Below are 24,731 nucleotides of genomic sequence, written 5' to 3' on the forward strand. Positions count from 1 at the left end.
AAGTATTTAGACCTCTTTATTTTTCACATTTTATGTTGCAGCCTTATGTTAAAATGCCTTCATTTTTCTTCACATCAATACACACACCATACAGATTTGTGCTAACGTTGCAAATGTATTCAAAATAGAAACTGAAATGGAGGTCTGAGTTCCAGCAACTGCTGACTTTCCATGGTTATTTACTATTGAGGGTTTTAAGGGGTTCTCTTACACCTAAAAGACTAAAAAACATGAGAGCAAAGGCACAGCAGTGTTTATTAAGTGTACATCTGTTTTCCTCACTAAAGCTGTGCATAAACACTCACTATGGCAAGGCACAAATACACATTCACTAATCGCTCCATAAACTGTTAATTCAGTGTTTAATCAGTCACCTGTCGGACTTCTTGAGGATGACTTTTCAATCAAAACATTGGCATGTAAACATATCGTCAAAAGGCAAAGGTCTATTTTCATTACTTTAATCATTTTAATCAAACAGCTCAAACAATTGCATAGGATACATAAATGGGTGAGGCTACTTTAAATTGAAGAAATTATTTAAAAAGGCGTGTTAGAATAATTTGTTACATTTGACATTTTCATTGAATGACCCCGACGTTGTTTCTTAAACTATATCCCTTTTATATACCAAATAATTCCATTGATTTTTGTAGGATTTACTATATAGTGGTTTGCATTAGAGGAGTTTTAAACAATGAGACTCTAAATCATGTATTAAAAAAAAAAAAAATCCCACAATTAATCAAATCCATTGCATTCTTTCACATAAAGTGACATCATTCCCGTCATGCAACCCCATCATTAGTATTATGATGATCATCACCTCGAGTAGCGTGTGTTATTCAATGTGCTTTACAGGACGCTTCACAGATTTGGTCAGATCTGTCAAATCGACAAAAGAGTTTGCAAACATTAGAGTCAAAAACATAAGCATGCCATACAGGCCCAATTTTATATCATTATGACAAATGCTTTATTGTCGCCTAATGCTTTTTCACAACATTTTTAATTAATTTAGGCCTGGACAAGCAAGGGTACATCAGCACAATTAAATTTTTGGACCCTCCCCCCCACGAGATCCACGTCAGAAACATATTCTGCATTTGGGAAAAGCAAATTTCACAAAAAGGCCACAAGTTTGCAGCACTGCATACTGAGCATTCCTTATGCAACTTTACAGGTGATTTGAGACACATTTGTTACACTCACAGGTTGAGCGTTTTGGTACAAATCAATGAAAAAGCTTAAAAAGTCGTAACCTCAAAAGTGCAAAAACTTTCTTTTAAATAGTTGGTATGGTCCAAAGTCCAAAGTGGAGAATTACAGCATTTTTCAGGTCAAAACGTTGACTTTGGAGGAAACAACATTTGTAGTAAACATGATGTTTAGAATAAATCAAACCAAATTAGACAGTCGCAATGAATTTATTACAAATATTAAAAATCCAAGATAATGATTTGTTTAAAGTACTGCTGGCTTTGCTACTAGTACAAGACATTGTTTGTAAAGAAAAAAGCAAGTGTGTGCTACGACATTGACTGATGACAGCCCAGATCTGCACCAGGAGAGCCGGAGCGCCAGGCCGTCGCTGTAAGACTTCATCTTTATAGATTGTTGAGCTCCAGAAGGGTCTGGTCCAGCACTTGGTGCATGTTCAGGTTCTCCTCTTTGGCCTGGGCTAGTTTCTCTGGAGACGTGAGAACAGAAAGACACTTGGTGAGACAGCCTTGATACACAACCTAGTGAAAATACAAAAGTATCACATAAAATCAAATCTTGACAATTATGATAAAGGAACTATAAAAATGAGAGGAACTGCACCTAAACCTGTAATATATAACTGTGCCTTTATCATATTCATGATAAACCCCCCATGGATTACAGTATCTTTCGGTTCCCATATTCCATTTATCAGAGCCTTTTATGAGTTTGTAAAGTTTTTGTTCTTCTGTGGTTGCATCAAAGTTTTTGTGGAAAAACCCCCAGGAATATTGCAAAAGCACAAGAAGATCGTCACTGCTGGTTATAACATAAAACAGAAATGGAAGTTTTTTCTCTTACGACTTCAGGCCAAGTCACATGACCTCGATGCACACCTCAGAAATTATTCTGCAAATGTATTTTCTTTGGACTTTATGAACACTCAGCAAATAAGAGGTTTCACCTCAAGCGAGTGTTATTCACATCTTAATGTTTCCATTCAGTATTTTTATGCAATATACCAAAATGTAAAAACCTAGTGAGGCCCAAACACAGAGAAGTCAAAAAGATGAAAGGAAGAAAGAGAGAGGATAGAGATTTCAACAGCAGTAAAATACAGTTTTATATGAAGCCACAGATTTACCTTTTTTTTTTTCTCCTTTAGAGCTTTGATACACTCAGGTTTGTGGTTTAAACTTCCCCGGATAAACATACTTTGTAAAGAGTTTAGGCAATTAGTTTTGGCCACTATAAATTAATTTTTCTATTTAGCCACACACAAGATATAACGGTGAAAAGCACATTCAGATGCAGTGAATCCTTTAAACTCCACAAACAGAAGTCACTCCTGACCTCAACGATGGCAGAAGTGTAATAACGATAACATTGTTCTGGAGGCTGCAAACCCATGGGTGTTGAGTTGATATTAGAGACCGGAGACGTAATAACATCTGTCCGGTTTAGTCAACCACAGCTGATTTATGCTCTTGAAAGAGTCATCTGAGATGATACCAGAAGGGTTAACTTCAGTTAACGTGTAGTTAATTAATATTACTCAGAACTTAAATGTTAAACTGTAACAAGGACACCTTGGTTATTCAACTAACTTGCTTGAGTTAGTTAGCCCTACTTTCTTGAACACCTCAAGCTGTGTAATAGCACATTCAAGAGAACAATGACATCAGGCATTGTATCACTCAGTCTTCTAGGTTTGAAACTGAAGCTGAAGTCACAGAAAGGCTTCATTTACTGTGCTTTATGTTCTGAAATGAGTCCGACTGCAATCTATAACACAATGTAAGTACATCTCGAATTCTTTGCGTAGCTGAAATGAATATGAATGGTCTTTTGTTATGGCAGAAGAACGGCTGGAAGAGGATCCTGCTGATCAAGTCTGAGTTTTGAAGGTAACTCCACCAGAGTAATCCGTGCAGACCCGAGCATGGACGTTCATGATGTTGAAGAGGTTCGCCACACTTTTTTTTGCATGTTTCTGACCTTAGTGTTCATTGTGATAAATATGAAAAAGCGTGCCGAAGAACATGTCATTAAGCTTTGAGTGGATCCGAGTTCACTTTTGACCGATTTCATGCAAGGGAAAGCCCTTCAATAGGTTTGCATCCAATCCCTGCACTGCCGGATACAGGAGCGCGCACACACACACACACACACACACACACACACACACACAACACAGATGAGGGCTCGAACACACTCGACAGTTTCTGCACAAAACACTTGCCAAGCGGATCACGGTTCATATCCAACCATACAAGCCTTTTCTGGCCATAGTTCAGCTGTCACTGTTCGACACATAAACATGTTTGTGTCAGATTAAATAGATTTCTTCCAATAATGGCATTGATGTTTAAAATGGCTTTAAAAAAAAAATTAAAGAATAGACAGAGACGAAGACTAAGCCTATGACCATTCTCAAAGTGTTATCCTGTTGTGTGTCGAGTAAAAATACAGTGAAAGATACAGGCTTTAGAAGATCTTTAGAGGGTTAGTTCACCCAGAAATGAAAACTCTGTCAGTAATTACTCACCCTCATGTCGCTCCAAACCCGTAAGACTTTCGTTCATCTTCACAACACAAATGAAGATCTTAATGAAATCTGAGAGGTTTCTGTCCCTCCATTGACAGATATGCAACTACCACTTTTTCAAAAAGTTCATAAAGAAATCGTAAAACGAATCCATATGAATTGAGCGGTTTAGTCCAAAATTTCTGAAGAGACACGATTGCTTTGCTTTTTTAATTTGTGTGTGATGTCTTACGGGTTTGGAACGACGGGACGGCGAGTAATTAATGATAGAATTTATATTTTTGGGTGAACTATCCCTTTAAGGGATTCATTCTATGAGTTTTTCTAATTGCAGACAAAGTCCAGACATTTTAAAATGCTTTTTTACTGATGTGATGTTTTTATTATACAAATACAGTTTATCAAAAACCTATTTGATTCGTTTACATTAGTTGTGTTAGTAATGTCTCTCTTAGCATTAGGAAGACACTTGAGAGTTTGTCTAATGGCCATATTTTTAAAGTCTGCATGAACCCGAAATTGCGCCGGAGATTTCTTACAATAGGAATGTATATGGTCCTAAAGATATTAAGGAATATATATTACTGTCAGTGTTCTGAGTGCCGTCCACAGTGTCTGTTCTTAAGCACTTACTCACGAGTCAGGAACACTCTACACATTCTGCTGACTGCAATAAATGTGCAACTACATCCCAACTAACTCTCATTACAGTATCAGTAGACTAACTCTTTAAAACATTTTTGTGTTTATTTTTTTATTCTTATTTTTTATTCTTATTTTTTTTTTTTTTTTACATCATCAGTACAGAACTTGCTAAAGGTTTTTGACACTTGCTAAATAATAATAATAATAAAAAAAAAAAGGTTGAACGGTCCTGAAGGCAATAGTCACACTTTTATTGTTCGCGGTCAGAAATGAGCGCATTGGAAATGAATGCGAGACAAATTTCATCTATTGGAAATGTTTGGTGCTGCACACAAACAATTTTTTTTTTAATATCGACCTCAAATTTGGAACACAGCTTGCTTAGATTTATTGCTTTGATTTTCTCACAGTTTAAGAGTAACACGTTTAGCAAAATATATGTATTTCATATAAAAAAAATGTAATGGTATTTTTGTGCATTTTTTTCACAACTATAAATGTAACATTTTATAACTTTTTCAAGTTAACTTTTTTAATCTTTTTTAATCCAAGTGTCGTCTTATAGGGGCTGTTTACACCTGGCCACTTCATGCGTTTTCTCAGATCGGATAGCTATCAGATCGTGAAAGACCAGGTGTAAATGCCCTCCGAAAAGCATTCGAGACGGATTTGAATCCGATCGCTCAAACCACTTCAGGAGGAGGTCTGAGACGCATTCCAGACGAAACTGGACAAGTGTAAATGCATCTGGTTGTTGAAACCACATATGTAAATTGTACTCCTCCCAAAAATGCTAAAATATAAACGTGTGAGAGTGTGTTATAGGCTATATGTTATTGCCAGATATGACGACACTACTGGAACACACATCACCGCAGATGAGCAGCTGAGCATCTATTCATTAAGCCAAAGTGCAAACTATCGTAAATCAAAGTGAAAGTAAGTCGCAGACGCTTAACACACAATCATCATCATTAAAAGGAAAGAAACGAAATGATCTTACCAGGGCTGTTGCCGCTCTCTCTTATTGCGGTCTTTGATTTAGAAAATTTTAGCTGATGATCAATAAAATGCAGCTCATATCTGTTGCTTTTGTGACGGGCACTCCATTAAATCTGCATATAGCACGGGAATTGAAGATCGGATTTAAATCCGTTTCGCAAAAACACATTTATGTGACCAGGTGTAAATGGAATCGTTTTGATAAATCAGATAGCTATCCGATCTGAGAAAACTCATTAAGTGGCCAGGTGTAAACAGGCTCATAAAGACACCAAACTGAAGTCTGTGATCGTCTGTGATCCAAAGCATTATGACCGTTTAAGTTGGACATTTCTATTTCAGGTCCATTCTCAGAAAGTGAATAAATGTATAAAAGTATAACTATAATCTAGTACTATCAAATCCCCTAAAAATACAAAATATTAAATAAAAAACAGTATCGAACTAAAATATAGTACAATCATTTCATTGAAATACATTTTCTTTTGTCATTTTTGACTGACAGCAACACGAAGAGCACCAGAGGCTTAATATCTGCTAACACTTTATCTCGATGCTCCTCAACAGACATTATACTGACTACAAGTAACTTTGCAACTTAATGTCAGCTTATTCTACTAACACCTAACCTGACAGTCTACTATTTAGTTGACATGTACTTGCAAAGTAACTTATAGTTTGCTGAAAATAAAGTGTAACCCATGATTCACCGAAATTCTTCACCACTACCTGAATTATTTACTCTCGCAAATAAAATGGATGATAAATCTGTGATCATGCAAACAAATGAATCTCAAGACACAGAAGGAAACTGAAAGAAGACATTTAGGACATTTATTACAGCAGCAGGATAAAGTAAAGCAGCACATACGACACAGACGTGCAGTGGAGAAGAGTCAACGCTGACAGACACTAAACATCAGGCTCATCAACCACCGCTGAACGGGGGCAACACACAATGCTGACCTTTCCATTACAGATCATGACAAAATCAGGAGAGAAAGCCTTGAGCTGCAGCCCGACCTCCATCAGACCCATGTCTGTTTCAAAGTCACATGGAGAAGAAAACAGAACACAACTAGCCAAGTGGACAGTGAAGAGGAGAAGGATGAGGATGAGACGGAGAAGAGCGCGTTTAGAGGGTAGTCATGTCGTTCAGAGCCAGATCCAGCTCCTCGCTGAGCGCTTTGCCCTTCAGTTTCTGAGCGTACACCTCATCTGTGCATCATCCCAGAGGAACGACCGCAGAGAACACACACACACACACACAGACAAAACCAAACAATGAGCAGAAAAAGACAAAATAATGCCGTCAGATGGAGAACCACAGAGGCCAGTTTCAACTACAACAATGTGAGATCTTGGTTAGAAAACCTTGGCACGGCAATCCTCACTCAGAGTCATCTTGATCAGTCACTCGGAAATGAAACTTCATCCGCAAAACCCACGATACATGCTCTCGCGTGTCGTCTACTCATTCACTGAACATCTAAGGTGTCAGTCACCTCACCAAAAAACAGATGACATGCAGTTTCAGTGCATCAAAACGACACCAGACCCATCTGCCAAACCAACACACTCCACGCCTTCACCATTTCAGGCAATGTTAGTATAAACCAGCTCATTCTGCTCATGCCGAACAGTTTATCCATTTTCCTATTACTAATTATGGTTGACAAAACATGGAAGGGAAGTTATAATTGGAATGGCATGTTATGAAGAGTGAGTCATCAAAACTGCTAATACACACAAAGTCCAAACATTGCTGTTATTCTGTCTTTAGTTTAGTATTTACAGGCAATAACTCGTGACGGTGTACCTTCTAAATCATCAATGGTCTTCTCAAGCTTCGCCACAGACCTCTCAGCAAACTCGGCACGCGTCTCAGCCTAGGGAAAGGAAAACCAACGTTCTCATGAACTCTTGAGCGGAAGACAGTAGAACATTTTACTATGGTAATTTTTCCAATAGTCGATTTGGACTAAATGATAACTTCAGCAATATTACATGAACAACAGTGCTATGGGGGTTCTGCAAACTTCAGTATCCTGTTACACAGGTCACATGGCTTCCAGTTCAGATGTTTTGTAAATATAGAGCTGTTTTACTCCAGATGCCTTCAAAGGAGCTGCCAGTAGCTGGTTTTCCATCCAAAGTGAGTCAAAGAGAGCAAAATTGTCACTTCCTGATAAACTGGCACTAAATATCACTAAGAAAAGTAGGAGAAAGTACTGTATAAAATAATTTTAATATATAATAAATGACTTGCGTCTCATGAAACACAATAAACATGTTTTGGAGGAAGATAACATATAACAGTGTCGAATTCAGAGTGGCTCGCGTCGTGTTTATCACAGGATAGAAACGCACAAGCCCAGAGCAAGTTCACCAGCACTACACAGTTGAGACTGGTGTTGTGCCGAATGTTGACTGCACTGCTTCTGATTGGTTCAAACACTGGGGAGACTGCAACCTGATTGGTCAGAAACCTAATCCCAACCATAGTAGGGAGAAAGCAGGGAAGATTATGACTTAATAATGAGCTGTCCATGTCTGGATTTCAGAGCGGCTGAAGTCCAAAAACTGCTGAAAAGCATTGTGTCTGAACAGTGCTTTATTTGAAATATGCACACGTAGTGACGGAGCAGTGTAATTTCAGTATAGTGAAAGGAATACACACCTCTTTGAGTTTGTCAGTGAGTACTCTGATTTCCTCTTCATATTTGTCTTCCTTTGTGGAGTACTGGGGAATAATTAAAAAAAAAAGATCATTAATGCTGCAGTCATTCAATATTTCAAAAAATATTTATAGGCCACATATATTGTTGCATCTGAAATCAGAAGAAGAGCAATGCATAGCTTAGCAAGAGAGATGGCAGTGAAGTCTATGGAGACGGTGAGTGTGAGAAAGATATTTTACTTGACCAACAGGACTGATTAAAAAGAGCTCACTTCATTGGCTTATCTCACTCTCTATACAATGCTGTTTTAACAAGGGGAATCTCATTTTAAGTTTGGTTTAAAATTCAGACATATGTGTGACACAATACTATGTTGTGCGAAGAACAACACTACAAGCACAAACACAGAGTGAACAGCAGGGCATTTGGACCGGCTTTAACGCTGACAAATGCTATGAGTCTCTGCCTACCTTCTCAGCCTGGGCCTCCAGGGACTTCAAATTGTTGGTGACATTTTTCAGTTCTTCCTCAAGGTCACCAGATTTGCTATACAACAGCAAGAGATGCAGGAAAAGAAAGGGAAAAGGAGAGGAGAGAGACAGCACTTTGAGAAGACAGGAAAGGCAGCAATTTTAGCTAAAGAGACCCCAACCTCAATGGAACAATCACAGTCCTGAATGTTGCTCACAAACCACTATTTATAGAAAAAGAAGTCCATGCAATGTAGAATATAATGACTACTTTATATGGAAGCTTGTTTCCGCCACAAAATAAAAAAAAATAAAAGATAATTGCGACTTTTTATCTCACAATTGCGAGTTTACATCTCGCAATTCTGACTTTATTTCTCAGAATTGCGAGATATAAAGTCAGAATTGCGTGAAATAAAGTCACAATTGCGTGTTATAAAGTCAGAATTCTGACTTTTTTTCCCGCAATTGCGACTTTATATAACGCAATTCTGACTTTATATCTCGCAATTCTGACTTTATATCTCAGAATTCTGACTTTATATCTCAGAATTCTGACTTTATATCACACAATTGGAAGATATAAAGTCAGAATTGCATGATATAAAGTCGCAATTGCGTGTTATAAAGTCAGAATTGTGAGATATAAACTATTCTGAGGTAAAAAAAAAAAAAAAAAGTCCGTCTTTTTTTTCCCCCTTAGAATTGGACTTTATATCTCACACTTCTGAGAAAAGATGTCAGAATTGTGAGATATAAACTCGCAATTATGTGTTATAAAATCAGAATTGCATGATATAAAGTCAGAATTCTGAGATATAAAGTTAGAATTGCGTGATATAAAGTCGCAATTGCGAGAAAAAAAGTCAGAATTCTGACTTTATAAGACACAATTCTGACTTTATATCTCAGAATTCTGACTTTATTTCACGCAATTCTGACTTTATATCACGCAATTCTGAGAAATAAAGTCAGAATTGCGAGATGTAAACTCGCAATTGTGAGATAAAAAGTCGCAATTATCTTTTCTTTTTTTTATTTTGTGGCGGAAACAAGCTTCCATAACTTTTATATGTTTATTCAAATACTGAAAAAGCAATCATTTTCCAAGCTATTTGTTACGTAACAGCAGAAATTAAAGTGTGGCATTCCCTAAGGTTCTAGTTGAGGCCCCTTTACTTTCTGCAAAAGATGCGTTTCGTTGGCACAGGGATAAAGCCGAGAAGAGCAGCAGAGGAGGTCACAGACCTCAGAAAGAGAGGACAAGTATAAAGAAGCCGGCGTTAGCACGCTACGTCAGTCTCTCGGCAGTACCTCTTCCTCTCCGGCCATCATGGATTTCATATTCTGGTCCATGAGTCTAAGTTCCTCCTCCAGCTGCCTGACTCGACTGGGTTAGTCCACAACAGGCCAGTGGGGGGTGGGGGGTGGGGGTAATGGGGGAGACACGGGATGAGGAACAACGGCGCATGCATTTGGAAAACGGGGAGAAAGGACAATCAGAAACCTTGCTGTTGTTCAATGACCCTGAGCGCTCTTCTGTTACTAACTACAGAGCATTTGCAGCCCCTGAAGACTGTGGGAATCCTGGAGAATTTTACCTTCCAGTTCTGACAGAGATCAGGTCTGTCAAGTCCACTCAAAATGACAACTGAGAGATAATATCATTTAGCTGGACCACAGACATGCATATCAAACTCAGTTATTCATGCAAACACATTTATAATGCACTTTTGTTACCATCATAATGTGGGCACATATACACATACATGTTCCACACATTTTTGAATAAACCAATACATTTTTGTTCACACTGTATTCTAGCAAGGAGTTTAAGGAGCAGTTATCCAAACACAGATTAAGCCTGTTCATGTTATCATGTCAGTGCTAGTAAAAAACAAAGTGTATCAGAAATATCAATGACTACAGACACCACTGTGTTGACTAACAAGGTTACTGATGTTTTTATTTAATGATGTTTTATACTAATGCAATAGTCCAATCTCAACGAAAGAGTTGTATGTACTTACGCCTCAGCCACTTCAGCTCGTTCCTCAGAGCGCTCGAGCTCACCCTCAAGAATCACCAGTTTACGCGCCACCTGCACTCACACACACCAATACACACCATTTTACAGCTATTCATTTATTACAGTCAAATAGCAAATATCAAAGATCTGTAAAGTCAAGTGAAGAAGAAGGAAGTCAATCCCCAATAAACAATAATTCAAGTTTAGGTATTATGATCCATCTTCAGCACTAAAACAACAACAAAATGACTATATGAGCTCGGGACACCACAGCATAGATGGCCATTCAGAATTCAGCAGCCAGTAAATCCCCTTGCGACCAGCAGTCGTTTAACCCGTGCCATGCACACCTCCTCATATTTGCGGTCCGCCTCCTCAGCGATGTGTTTGGCCTCCTTCAGCTGCATCTCCTGGATCTCCATCTTCTCCTCATCTTTCGTTGCTCTGTTCTCTATCACCTTCATTCCTCTGTGAGAGAAAAGCACACATTCAGGCAATGCCATGAACAGACTAAACAGGGCTGAGGTATTTCCTCATGGTTCTCACAGTGCATAAGATATCTAGTACTGACTGTCCACTTTACCAAGAGACCTAAGAGAGTAGCTAGTATTGTGGAAAAACATGCATCCATGTTTTATTGTCTGACCTAGACTGAATCTAATTTCCAGCATTCATTTTCAGTTAAATTTTCTTTGATCATGCGGAATGCGCACTTTCATTGTTTTGTTAAGCCACACTTTTATTTACCCTTGATTTGTTTTGTGGGTATTATGATTTAAGATGATTTTGTCTTTTGTTTTGCTTTGTTGTAAAATTGTCTTGAAACTAATAAATAAAGTATTAAAAAAAAAATGCATCCATTTTCCAAACCGCTTGTCCTATGTAGGGTCATCGGGAATGCTGGAGTCGATCCCAGTGTCCCGGGATGAAGGCACACTGGATGGATCTCCAATGACCAAAAAACTACTTGAAACCATTCTACAAATCTGGCTTGAATCTTGCTGTCTATTTCTGTTCATGTTAAACAATGGATGCGAGTCAAATACATAAAACACTGCGGCTGTGAACAAAGCCCAGATGTGTGGTTAAGGTGTGGAGTCAAGTCCCCTTCATTTATATAGCGCTTTTAACAGTGATAACAGGGAATGAGTGTGAGCAGGACGCACCTCTCGCTCTCGTCCGCAGCTTTCTCGGCCTCCTCCAGCTTCTGCAGCGCAGTGGCGAGTCTCTCCTGGGCTCGATCTAACTCCTCCTCCACCAGCTGGATACGCCTGTTCAGGGACGCCACCTCCGCCTCCGCCTGCCAGCACAGCAACACCACTCAATGCAACACATGCTGGACAAATGCGGTTCGCCAACAACTGTTTGGATAAGGTGATGGCGACATGTGACGTGAAAATCTTTCGATTAAAGGGATACTTCACCTCTGGGAAGATGAATGTGTATTTAAAAAAGGTCATTTAAGTAGAAGAAATGTGGAGAAATTTTTGAATTTGGAGCTTTCTAGACTGAGAAAAGCCAGAAAATGTATCTTTGGCTTATGTGGATGAAAGACAACAACTCCCAGAATGCACTTGCTTCGCTGCCTTAGTAGGCCACGCCTACCGGTTAGAGAGCACAGTTGAAAACAACAAGGCTAGCCTAAGTAAGTGATGAGTTTGCCAGGGATTTAGAGACCCAAAATGTCCGGGATTCGGCTTTTGCGTTCTACAGTCGCCTTTCATCATGTTTACTGTGGCGAGCAGGACGAGGCTGACGGCCGCGGGAGAATGGCGCGAGGCCGGTGGCTTCATTACTGAGACGCGCCGGGTCTCGCATCTCTCACGGAGGAGCGGGAATTTTCTTAGCAAGGGTAAAACGCACATCAACCGATCACTTGTTTAGCGTTCATGTAAACACTACAGTCAGATTCACCGATCGGAATTAATTCAGTTAGATTGAAACGAGAGGTGTGCATGTAAACAATGAATGGCGACCGCAGAACGCAAAAGCCGAATCCCGGACATTTTTAACAGTCTCGCCCGCCGGACAAGTCCGGGAAAAGGAAGATGGTTACCCCTACTTACTCAGCTTTCTCCTACTATTCAGCTTTCTCCACAGAACAAGAGCATGCTAGCTTAGCTTCCAAAGAAAGACGGCTGATACTGTGTACATTCTGTGAGTGAGATCCCACCCTCTATGGGCGGGCTGAAAACATGCGGAACAACGCCATCTACTGGCTGTAGTCTTTAGCCTCTGGACAGAAAATCCTCCGATGACGCAAAATGACGATTTTTACGTCATCGGAGGATTTTTTCCAGACAAAAAATACATAAATCTCTCCTCTCAGGGGGATATGACGCACAGGAATAGATTTTAAGATACATGCATCTACATTAATTGATACTTCGAACATTATCTGTAGTGTTTATGGTCTTTTCAGGCAGAATAATTTTTTTTTTAGAAACCGTTAAGATTCTTTATGTACATAATTATGCATTAAATATTCAAATTAAATTGAAATAGAAGTTTTTTGGCTTTTAGTATGAATATGTTAATAAGAGATATTGGATAAGCCCCGCCCTCTCTTCCTGTTTCAGTGGAAATTACATCAACACATTGAATAATGCTGTGCGTATCAAGCCACTTCAGTTGGCCTTTAAGCATGAACCTATATCTGGGATTATTAACAGAAATGATGATGATTTTTGGGTGAACTATACATTTTCTTTAAACTCCATTGTATGACAAAAAGTGTTCATCAAAAAGACAAAACACAATACTAAAACACAGTGACAATGTTTTCTGCACCACTATTCACTACAACACTTTTACTAATCTATAACGCGAAACACACAGGGTTGTAGTGTGGTCTGATTCCAAACCCTAGACAGGAATAAAAGATGGACGACGCGTCTTCCAAAAAAAACGAAGCCAGAGTCTGTGCAGTAGTGGAGCCTCGGTGTCAAGGTCCCGCCCACACTCACACTCCTGCACACTCATTCGCTAACACAGCTGTCAATCATCACGTCACACCGCGTTTTATAGCATCAAATAACTAATACCAAAGTTAATGGAAAAACAAACACTTGAACATACGTCTGTGTGATAAGAACTACCTAAAAGGACAGAAACCATCTACAGAAAATAATTATTTGAAGTGTAATTGGATTTTTTGGGTTTGTCTCGTGTCCCATTCGATTACATGGAGAGGCCGGAGTTTATGTGCTATACTGCAGACAGCCACCAGGGGGCGATCGAATGCTTTAGCTTCACTTTTCAGCACGTGCACGACACACTTGTTCCACGTCGAGTATTTTCTCCTTAAAACGGCAGCGACAGTCTCAAAAACACGGTTTGAAATCGCTGGTGTTTCTGACGTCACAAACTACCACGTAACCAATCAGATCAACTAGTGATCGTCAACCAGTGGATCTCTGAGCTGAGTGAGATTTATGATTTAACTTTTTTTTTTTTTTCAAAATATTTATTTCTCAAAATCACTACATTGATTGAACCGTTAAGGAACCAGAATTGTTACATATATACACAATACATTTAAATGAAAGATGCTTTTATCCAAAGTGACATTTATAGCATTCAAGCTATTCATTTTACCATTTCATGCATTCCCTACGAATTGTTATGATTCCCATCCCAATTTTTTTGTGGCTACAAAGTAACAGTAACATTCTCTCTGAATGCATGGATTGCTGGATTTGAAAGTTAAACTTTAAAAATGCTCACTAGGTAAAGAGGGTTGAGATCACTGTGTCAACTGTTTGTCCAAGTCTTTAATAGCTAACTACATGCGAACACTGCAATTACTATGTCAAATGTGGGAACATTGGACCACATCACTACATAAAGCATGCACTGGACATGACTAAATGCTTGGTCAGTTTCTCATTTTAAAGAATGCAGAAAAACAGCACGCCTGTAGGGCAGGTCTGATGTCATCCATCTAATAAACCCTTACAACAATAGTTGTACTAGCAAAACAACAGTGCTCAGTACAAAGGTGGCCTAATTCTTTGTGGGTTAAGGCCATGGCCACCCGCTATAGCTGTTTTCATTGCAAAATCCAGGTGAAAATACAAAAATAAAACATCTAAGCAACATATCTGACACTTTTGCTCTGGCCTACTGGAAAAGCAAATGTTCTACAACAGTAAATCATGTTACTGATCCTGTAGCTCAGTCAGATCAGTCACACACGGAAAACTATTGCTATTAAGCTCTGGTTCCCAACATCAACATTTCATGTAACTAGCCGTAATTTGTGCACATGTAACGTTCTCTTCACTTTCTAGGCAATTAAATCTCAGACTACTTTCAGATTACTCATTATTACTTTACCCAAATACACTTTGATAAACAGAGAATAATGATTTATATTTTAGAGCTGTTCAGAGCCAAAGCACAACCAAAACTAAGTTTTGAAAACTGACTTTTTATGCATTTTCTTCTTCATGTTCATTTTTTACAGAGGCCCTGGAGGAAAAAAAGACGGACAACAACACTGTATGCAATGCGGCTGCTGTTACATTTACAATGTTATCTCATATTTCGCTCTTAATAGTCTATTTCTAAACACATTCTATTTCTTTAACCAGAACTATTGTTACAATCACGACTGAAAACAAAAACAGTATTCAATCTTTGTCACTCAGCTAAAATTAAATGATACTAAAAGCACCAGTAGGTGGCGGCAAATCATTGTCTCAAGTTAGTCATTGAATCAGTCACTCAAGTGAATGGTTCGAAGCGGCTGATTCAAGTGAGTGAGTCGCCGAGTCATTCATTAGAACGATTCATTCAAAAACGTTGATTCATTCAGTAACGAAACTGAAATCGTGTAGTTCTGAGAAACGCAATGGTTCTAATGTTAGGATGTATTCTTGTTGGCAAAACAGAGCAAAAACAGACTGAATTGAGTCTAATTTGATCATCTAATAGCCTATTAACTTATTGTTTGTTAAATTGTTGTATAAAATTAATATCACATTTGCAAACGCGCTGATATCTGGAAAACAGCACTCTTGCTCGTGTGATACTGCAAAAACAAGAACTTGCATGGAGACTTTTTGCACCATATCTTGGTTTTTGGAGGCATTTTTATTCATTTTGGTGGCAATTTTGCCCCAAGCCCCCGTTAAACTCAGACCCTGGCAGACTTTAGTCAGGTTAGACGCCATACTGAATTTAACACGGATGAAAATGAGAATGAGGAATAGACGTACAGTCTTTACAATGGCACACACTATATAAAGGTGCTAGAACATGTCATTTTCACAACTGTTTTACTGAGATTTTGTCGACTGAATCTTTTTTTCTGTCTGTAAAGTCATCAGCTGAACAACAGCACAACACATTGAATGCACTGTATTTTTGTCCCTTATTTTCGCTCCTGTCAGAAATGAAATCTGGCGCTACCCTGATTAAGGTCTATTTGCCGTCTATCCTGATGTAAACAACCACCACTTCTCTTACCGGATGACAAGAACACAAGAGGATTATCCTGTTCTGGGTCAGATGAACTCAAGTGTCCACCTTCAGGAGGACGAAAACTGCATAATCCCTTGTTTTAACTGACCACTTGTTTGACATATCCATAGGTCCATGTCATAGAAAGAGCTTAAGTTTGATGTGAGAGATGATTTGAGTCTGTGCGTCACACCTGGCCTCCATATGAACTCTAATCCTGCATTAGCATTAGCTCAAGTGTCATCTGTTCAACCTCAAGCACAAACTTCTTTTGCTGATATTGTTTCATTCACTGTTTGTTCTACCTACATGGATACTGATGTCTGGATAATGTGTTTATAAAGTGAAATTTTGATTTGGTTTAAGAAAATTGGAGCATACAATGACACTACACTGAAGAACATCGGTTTTACGTTTGCCATCCGCATCTAATACGAGCGTTTAATAAAGATATTGCGGTCGTCCAGACCTTACAACAGGGGTTTGTAGGACCACAGACCCCCGAATATGACCATCTTCATGTGAGGGACCCTCATCCTAACACGGAAAAGGCATGTCTTTTACAAACACCCAATTTATACACAGAAAATATTAAATAAGTGTTTATCTAAAATTCTATTAAGCACTCAACTATAGTAATGCAGTTTTTACTTAATCTAATTCAGTTTATTTATATTAATCAAAATTGTTAATTATTTATTTTAATCTAGATTCATCGATTTAATAGATTATTAATTTACTAATATTTTTATTCCAATCACATTTTTTATTTTTATCTAACTTTTTCCATATTTATTTTACTCGTGTTATTTGTAATATTTTTGTACAGGCTTTTTTTTTTACAGACTTTTCCCCCTTGTGGCCCCGGACCCCAGCATGAAATCCCCTGGCCTGTGAAGGCCCCTTCCCACACACAGCAGACTGTTATTGCTCTTGCACTGACACACACACTGCAGTGAACAGGCTTTAGGTGAGCAGCAGGCCGGTGTGTGTGAAGAGATGGTCAGTGTGTGTCTCACTCACTCTCTCCCTGCCCTGCCGCTCCAGGTCCAGCTCTCTCTGCAGGGTTTCTGCCCGGTCCTCGGCATCATCCGCCTGGAGCTGGAGGCCCTGGATCTTCCTCTTCACGGCCTCTATCGAGGTGACCGAGGCCATGCCCGCGGACACCGCTCTCAACGCCGACACACACCGCGACACGGGCAGGACAGCAGCGAGACCGCTCTATAATCACGCGTTCATGCTCAACACGGCTTGGTTTAGTTCTTCCTCCTGTGTTTTTATCCAGAAGCGGTCAAGTTTAGCTCAGAGCGAAATGAATCGCCGCCGAGAGGTGTTTGACTCAGAGCCTCAGCGGGAGAAGCAGCGTAAGCGGATTGACGCCGGTGAACAGATGCGCGCGCAGCTCTCAGGTGATCAGACCCTCCCTGACACAACGACACAACCAGCTAAAGAAACAAGTGTTTCACTTAACGCATTGATGAAATGGAGACAGGAGATTCATTCCCCATTTTCAGAATCTGTGGTCAGATATGAATCATTATGTAATTCCTAATAAAGTCAAAGAAAATCACTTTAAAATATTTTTGAAGGCCAAATTATTTTGATCCATTCCAAAGTTTTTATGTATATTTTTTAGGTATTTTACAAATTTGTCACTATAACTGATATAATGGTCTTGTTTATGGATTTTGATACCGGTTTATTGGAAATAAAAAAATAAAATTCAAATTTTATTTGGTAAATATCATATAGGCTACATAAAGCAAAATGTACGACTAGTTTCGACTGACTTAAAGGTTTTTTACGACTCTCTGACTTCAATACAGAACAATTGTAAAGCCGTTAAGACATCTCAGCTGTTGAAAAGAATAGGCTACTTGATGTATTAGATCATGATGTATGATTGATATTTTGATACAAGATGCAGAAAGATCTAAATTGTTTATAGATTCAAATGTTTTGTATGACTCGGTATTCCCTCTATTGTTATTGCAATAAAAAAGCCCCTCGCTGTCAGATCCAGGGATTCTCCTCAGCACTCATTACAGGCTTAGTTCACACAAAAATGAAAATTACCCCATGATTTACTCACCCTCAAGCCATCCTGGGTGTATATGAATTTCTTCTTTCAGCTGAACACAATCTGAGTTATATTAAAACATATCCTGGCTCTTCCCAGCTTTATAATGGAAGTGAATGAAGTTTTTGAAGCCCAAAAAAAATCATAAAAGTAATCCATGCGACTCCAGGGGGTTAAGGCTTTCTGAAGCAAAGCCATGTGATTTTGTAAGAAAAATATCCATGTTTATAACTTTATAAACTATAATCACTGGTACGCGAGTCTAGTTCCAGCGGAGAGTGACCTCGTTGTGTACAAACATCTGATGAACATCTTTAAAGATCAGTTTTACATTCTGCCTCTTAAAGATGCTTTCTGAATGTCTATTTAACATCCGACAGGAAATGTCCTTCTTTTTAGAGACTTATTGCAGCATAGAGACAGTCGGCCCAGATCCGGCCCATGTGTGATCCATGTGCAGGCCTACCGGATGTGGGCCGGATCTGGGCCGACACTATCCTGCTGTCTGGGAGATGAGTAATAAACGTCTCAGAGATGTACGTGTGCTATCAGGGGACCTGCTCGCATTCATCACAGTTTATTCATTCAGAAAATGTTCGTAATAATGTTTGTAAATAGCCACCTTATTAAACACTAACGTCTTAATCAACTAAACTAAAATTAAGCACAACTCATTTTTTGAAGTGAGCAGGCTATTTTATGTTTTTAATAATATTAATACAAATAACAGTATTATTGAGACTGTATGAATACTTCATTACAAGTAGCCTACCCAAACTTTTTGTGAGCTGAACCCCTGACGTTAAAAAATATTTTTTTTACTTGAAGTAGCCTACAATATTTAAGGTTAATATTTCAAGAATTTAACGACACTTTCGCATATTCACGATTGTCTGACGGTGGTTAATGGTCATATGACATGCAAATTAAAAAAATATATATTTTTATAAATTTTTTTTTATAGTTTTTATTTTAAAAATATTGAAATCATTACTAGCCTATTATTATTAGTAGTAGGACTACTAGTAGTAAAATCCATATAGGGATTTTTATAAAGTTTTCGTTAAAGAGTTATAAGCCATGAACCAAGACAATCACAACACTACAAACTTTGATTTGAAGCTAAAAAGTATTTGAAAATGAAAGAGGTACAAGACTGAACTGAGCGGCTTTAGCGACTGAATAAACTACAATCCCATGAAGCATTGCGGACAGCATCGAATTAAACATAAGAGAAATATAAAACTACCCATTTAAAACGTTGATTATATATATATATATATATATATATATATATATATATGAACATTTTAAGTTTAATGCAAAATATATCTATTCAAATATTTCAGTATTTTCAGAGCGTAAGGAGATCGGCTTGTCGTTCGCAGTGCATCATGGGAGTGGGCGGAGCTAACGAGATCTTTTGCCCAGGTTTGCTTGTTTCGACACTCTGATTGGTGGTATTTCTGTACAGCGTCATAAGTAATGTAGTTTTTCACCAGGAATTCCACTAGTAAACACAATTATTTTTAAAATAAGCAAACACCACCGATGAACAACCTCGTAGCTCACAGTATAGAGCTGTCTTCTTTACAGGTTTCTACTTCAGTTTCATTGTGACTTTAACCACTCAAATTGTACGCCTTCATTGTCAAAGAGAGTTTGGATCAATCCTATTTACTGATTGTTTGCAACTCTGCATTCCTGGCTCTGTTGTCTGTTTAGATACAAGAGATACAGTGACTCAGTGTAAAACTTAGGACATTTTGTTCAAATAAAGTAAAATTATTTCATAGCGAGGCTCATGAATACTCAGATGTAAATTAACTCATAGACTACTGTATTTATCTTGGTCACCTTCAGTCTAAATCTTATGTACTCAAACTGTGCATTTGACAACCGTAAAGCAGACGTCTCAGTCAGCCTGTCCTCAGCCCGATCCCTTCAGTGAACTCTGAACAGGAGCACTGGAAGTCCTGACGTCACTTCACTGTAAACAAATCACTGCATTCCTCTGATTTCTTTCCTTTTTTGGCCACGAATTAATGGTGCGAATACAGTACAACACACACAGAGTTGAGAGTTCCCGACACACACTCAAACACCACATGTTTTAAAGGAAGAACTCAAGGCAAAGATATATTTTATATTCTTCTACTGTGGTTGCCAAAGTCTTGTCACTCATGAACACGTGACTTGTTTTTCAGATGTAACTAGTTAATAATTGTCATGTATTATGCTGCTAGAGCAGGATGGGCTCCCTATTAAAGGGAACTGCAAAAATACTAATATTTAACAATATAGTTTATACCTGAACAAAAACGTATTAGATGTGGTACAGAATAGCAACTATTGCACAGCCATAGAATGTAGGCTAGCCTACTGTACACTGTCTAACTTGAAAGTAACTTTTATTTTGGTCATCATTATGAAGAGTACTGAATATTGAGATTTAATATGAATTCACCTTCACTCTTTATTTTAAGTGTGTTTAGCTTTGGAAACATGACAGCTGTTAGTTAACCCTTTACTGCTGCTGTGAGTCCCACTCTGTCGTATCCATCCGCAGAACCCGGTGTTTGGTGAGGTCTCAGCACTCACGGCATCTGATGCGAGGAGCTGACAGTGTTTATGAAGTGTTTGAGAATATGATCCTGCTCGACACCTTCTCCAGAGCAGCTGCTGACAGGATGATTGAATTTGACAGCTCGAGCTCTGAGCTGCGCATGCGCTGTACTGACGGCCGCCACACGAGGGCGCGCGTGCGCGAGCTGAACGCATTACGAGCTCTGGATATTATGATTTTTGAACACCGGACTATTTTTATGACAATTACGATTTTCATACTGTGTGCGTATCATTGTGATACATATGTATTATTATCCACAAACATATATATATATATATATATATATATATATATATATATATATATATATATATATATATATATATATATATATATATATATATTAACCTGGACCACAAAACCAGTCATAACAAGGGTCAATTTTGTTAAATTGAAATTTATATATAATCAGAAAGTTTGATGACTTTCCATAAGCTTTTCATTGATGCATGGTTTGTTAGGATAGGACAAAATTTGGCCGAGATATAACTAGGCCTATGTGAAAATCTGGAATCTGAGGTATGGGTGCAAAAACATCTAAATATTGAGAAAATCGCCTTTAAAGTTGCCCAAATGAAGTCAATGTTGCTGCATTCACTCACAAAAATACATTTTTGATATATTTATGGTAGGAAATTTACAAAATATCTTCATGGATCATGATCTTTACTTAATATCCTAATGATTTTTGGCATAAAATAAAAAAGGATCATTTAGACCCATAAAAAAATATTGTTGTCAAAAAAAATATTGTTGCCACAAATATACCCGTGCGACTTATGACTGGTTTTGTGTTCCAGGGTCACACATGTGATCCGTAATGGTTCTATAGGCTTCATAATAGAATTTTTTCTTTTAATTATGGGGTGAAATATTCCTGAATTTGCATTTGTGGGATTCATGCGAAATATTTAGCCTTCTAATGAGGTGTCAGTGGTGTGTGTTCTTTAGAAAGGCAGTGTGTAATTGCACCCGGGTTGATGAGAGACATATGTGATGTGTGATGATGATCGTGTGTGTGTGTGTGTGTGTGTCACTCACGTCTGCGGCCTTCTTCTCGGCCTGCTCGAGTTTCTCCTGAGCGTCCTTCAGTGACTCTGAGTATTTGTCCAACTCGTCCTCCACACCCTTCAGCTTCTTCTGCAGGGCCAGGAGCTCCTCTTCCAGCTACACACACACACACACACGTTGGGTTTTCATGTTTTATGGGGAACATACTCATCAGACAAAACTTTCTGCATTTTTAAATAAACTCATTTTGAATGATTTATACGCTTGTTTCCTCATGAGGAAAATAAATTCCTCAATTTAGAAAAACATGAACACATACAAACACACACACTTACACACTCTCACACACAGACACTCACACTCACGAATACACGCTCACACACACACTCATACTTAATAAACCTGTGTAGAAACCTTTGCATTTTTAGTCCCTTTATTAATTCACTGTCCATATAGGGGCCATTTTTACACCTGAAAAAAATGTGGTGGTCAAAAGCGTTTCGCCTATTATTCAGTTTTCTTTTATAAACTTGTTTCTCCACATTTTGGAAGATCATTCCCCATCAAGTAAAGTGTCCTCCAGCTGAACTGACTGATAAACGATGATCTCCAAATCCCGTCTCATAAACGGGTCATTGGTCTGGTTGGGAATATGAAGCTGTGGAGAGTCAACTTCCAAACCACAACCCATTAACTGTATCCTCACACACACACTCAGTGTCATAAACCAGCCTCTCTTTATTGCTCAGTTCGGGCCGGCGACACACACACAGCCCATACCGCTGCAGAAATAGACACAGCTTTATAGGAGAGAGCCATTGGTCAGCTCATAAACCGAGACAATGCGCTCATGATGGATGGCGTCCCAGCGGCCCGTCTGACGGAGCGGGACAGGCTCGGGAACACGGGTATGAGGAGCGCCAAACGCTGCGGCTCCAGATGGGACAGAGCCTTGATCCCATTATGTTGAAGAATTTCATGAAGGTGGAGCGGGCCAGAAAAAGCTCAAGGACAGCATGTGTGACCAGCAGAGGCCTTGGGACAGGAATAGAGGGAGTTGTGCCATCGGGACACAGGCTTTCGGGACATCACAGTCTTTGTTCAAACAAAAACTGCATTAGATCAATGATCGGAGCACATGACCAATCCAATCTAATGAGATATCTTGAGATCACTGATTCAAAATCAAATGGACATATAATGCATGTGCTCCAATGGAAAAGCCAGCTGCACTTCCATTATGGAGAATGACAGTATCCTTGATGGAAAAGCCTTCTTTAAATGGCTTTTACTAAAATAGGGCCCGTGTGAGCTGTTCTCTGTCGAGTTCAGTCAAGCGATGGAAACTGTCGGCCTCCTCTTAATCAACTGTAATAAAGTATACCTGCTGAAATATGCTAACATATTTACACTTCTATATTTGGCATCGGCCACTTCAGTTAGGCATGATTGACAGGTCTTAAGGAACAAGACTATTAATAGCTCCACGTATCACAAATGCTGGACCATAAACTGGGATTAATCATTGGTTTTGGGAGGGAAGTTGATGCCAATAACCACATGATTACTGATCACTCATCATACAGAACACAGAAAGTCAGATTATATGATTTCTGTGAGCACTCTCGGGAAACTTTGTTCTGATTTTTAAATTCTGGCTATGAATTATTTTGTAATAAATCCTTTATATCACTGCTTAGACAACACCTCCTCACACTTGTCCTGATTTCATCTCGTTCGACTCTAACTTTAACATGGACGTGCAGAGAGTCTCAGTGATTGCGTTTACCTGTTTGCACTTGTCCTCGGCGCCTTTCTTGTCAATCTCAGCCTGTTCTGCGCGGTCGATGGCGTTCTCCTTGTCCAGCTTCAGCATCTGCATTTTCTTCTTGATGGCCTCCATGGTTGATGTGTTGTGTGTCCGCTAGCAGCCGAGGAGAAAGAGAAGAGGAGAAGAGGAGACGAGGAGAGCTTGTTCTGGAAGACAGCAGAGAGGAAACCCCTCCAGAGGAACTCTGGGCTTCTTTGGAAACTTCTCTGAAGAGTCTGGGAGAGTGCCGTCCCCTCGCTCTGATTCGTCCCGCTGGAGGGGCTCAGCGTTTGATCCTGAGCTTTTGTCCATGTTTGGGAGGCTCTGGATCCTCATTCTCCAGTTAGACTTAAGAAGAGGTCAGGATTATTCAGTGCCGGAGAATAAAAACAGCTACTGATGTAATCATGCATTACTCTCTGCATCCATCACAGCTTTAACACTGATCTTTGTCTCATAGTCTCTTAAAGATGCTGTGATTCTAGTATGTGCTCTGATGACTTCACTGCCTGGACATGGACTGTTTTTCTTTATGAACACAGTGCATAAAATGCTGAATTTGTTTACAGTTTAAACTTCTTATTTAAATGTCTTTAGACAAATGAGAAATAATTCAATTAATTAAAATAAAAAGTATAGCGCTTTTCACAATACACTTCGTTTCAAAGCAGCTTTACCGAAAATGCACGAGTCCACATTACAATTTAGAGTGATCTGTAATCAGAGGAAACTGTCTAAGTTATATATTTCAGAAATGTACATACAAAATCACAGTTAGCTAAAAATGTATGGTAACACTTTACAGTAAGGTTCATTAGTTAACTACATTAGTTTATGGACTATTAATGAACTGCACTTATACAGTTTTTATTAATCTTTGTTCATGTTAATTTCAGCATGTAGGCTACTAATACATTATTAAAATCTTGTTAACATTAGTTAATGCACTGTGAACTAACATGAACAAACAAATTAAAGATTAACAAATACAGCAACCAATGTATTGCTCATGGTTAGTTCATGTTAGATATACATTATACTTGATATTACATTAACTAATGTTAACTAATGAACCTTATTGTAAAGTGTTACCAAATGTTTTAACTTAAACAATGTAATAATTTAAGGCAGAAACAATGAGCTCACTGAAGTGATGA

The 24,731-nt window shown here is 38.7% G+C and overlaps 1 protein-coding gene across 8 annotated transcripts; it reads right to left on the reverse strand.

Annotated features, from left to right (window-relative positions):
• Window positions 1-23,803, reverse strand: tpm2 (tropomyosin 2 (beta)). 8 transcript variants are annotated; one of them, XM_081354694.1, is made up of 9 exons: window positions 23,554-23,803; window positions 21,795-21,920; window positions 11,745-11,878; window positions 10,929-11,046; window positions 10,580-10,650; window positions 9,864-9,939; window positions 8,079-8,141; window positions 7,218-7,287; window positions 1-1,690 (listed from the first exon to the last, which is right to left on the reverse strand). In XM_081354694.1, exons 1-9 carry the CDS (start codon window positions 23,665-23,667, stop codon window positions 1,608-1,610), a joined length of 855 nt encoding a protein of 284 aa, XP_081210820.1. In that variant the 5' UTR covers window positions 23,668-23,803; the 3' UTR covers window positions 1-1,607. The 8 variants fall into 8 exon arrangements, with proteins under 8 accessions (XP_081210820.1, XP_081210824.1, XP_081210818.1 ...); XM_081354692.1 differs by lacking the exon at window positions 9,864-9,939 and adding an exon at window positions 8,550-8,625 and having other exon boundaries at window positions 346-1,690; window positions 23,554-23,786; XM_081354693.1 differs by lacking the exon at window positions 1-1,690 and adding an exon at window positions 6,206-6,616.
• Window positions 23,804-24,731: the final 928 nt, after the last annotated feature.

Source organism: Scardinius erythrophthalmus (assembly GCF_964197995.2).
Source record: "Scardinius erythrophthalmus genome assembly, chromosome: 23".
Lineage (NCBI taxonomy): Eukaryota > Metazoa > Chordata > Actinopteri > Cypriniformes > Leuciscidae > Scardinius > Scardinius erythrophthalmus.

Bases quoted from the DNA above. Each gene is read 5' to 3' on its own strand.
- tpm2 (XM_081354694.1), bottom strand. From the start codon at position 23,667: ATGGAGGCCATCAAGAAGAAAATGCAGATGCTGAAGCTGGACAAGGAG. The intron at 21,921-23,553 runs GTAAACGCAATC...GTGTGTGTGTAG, and splicing joins CCGAGGACAAGTGCAAACAG to CTGGAAGAGGAGCTCCTGGC. The intron at 8,142-9,863 runs GTACTGCCGAGA...ATTATTCCCCAG, and splicing joins TGATGGCCGGAGAGGAAGAG to TACTCCACAAAGGAAGACAA.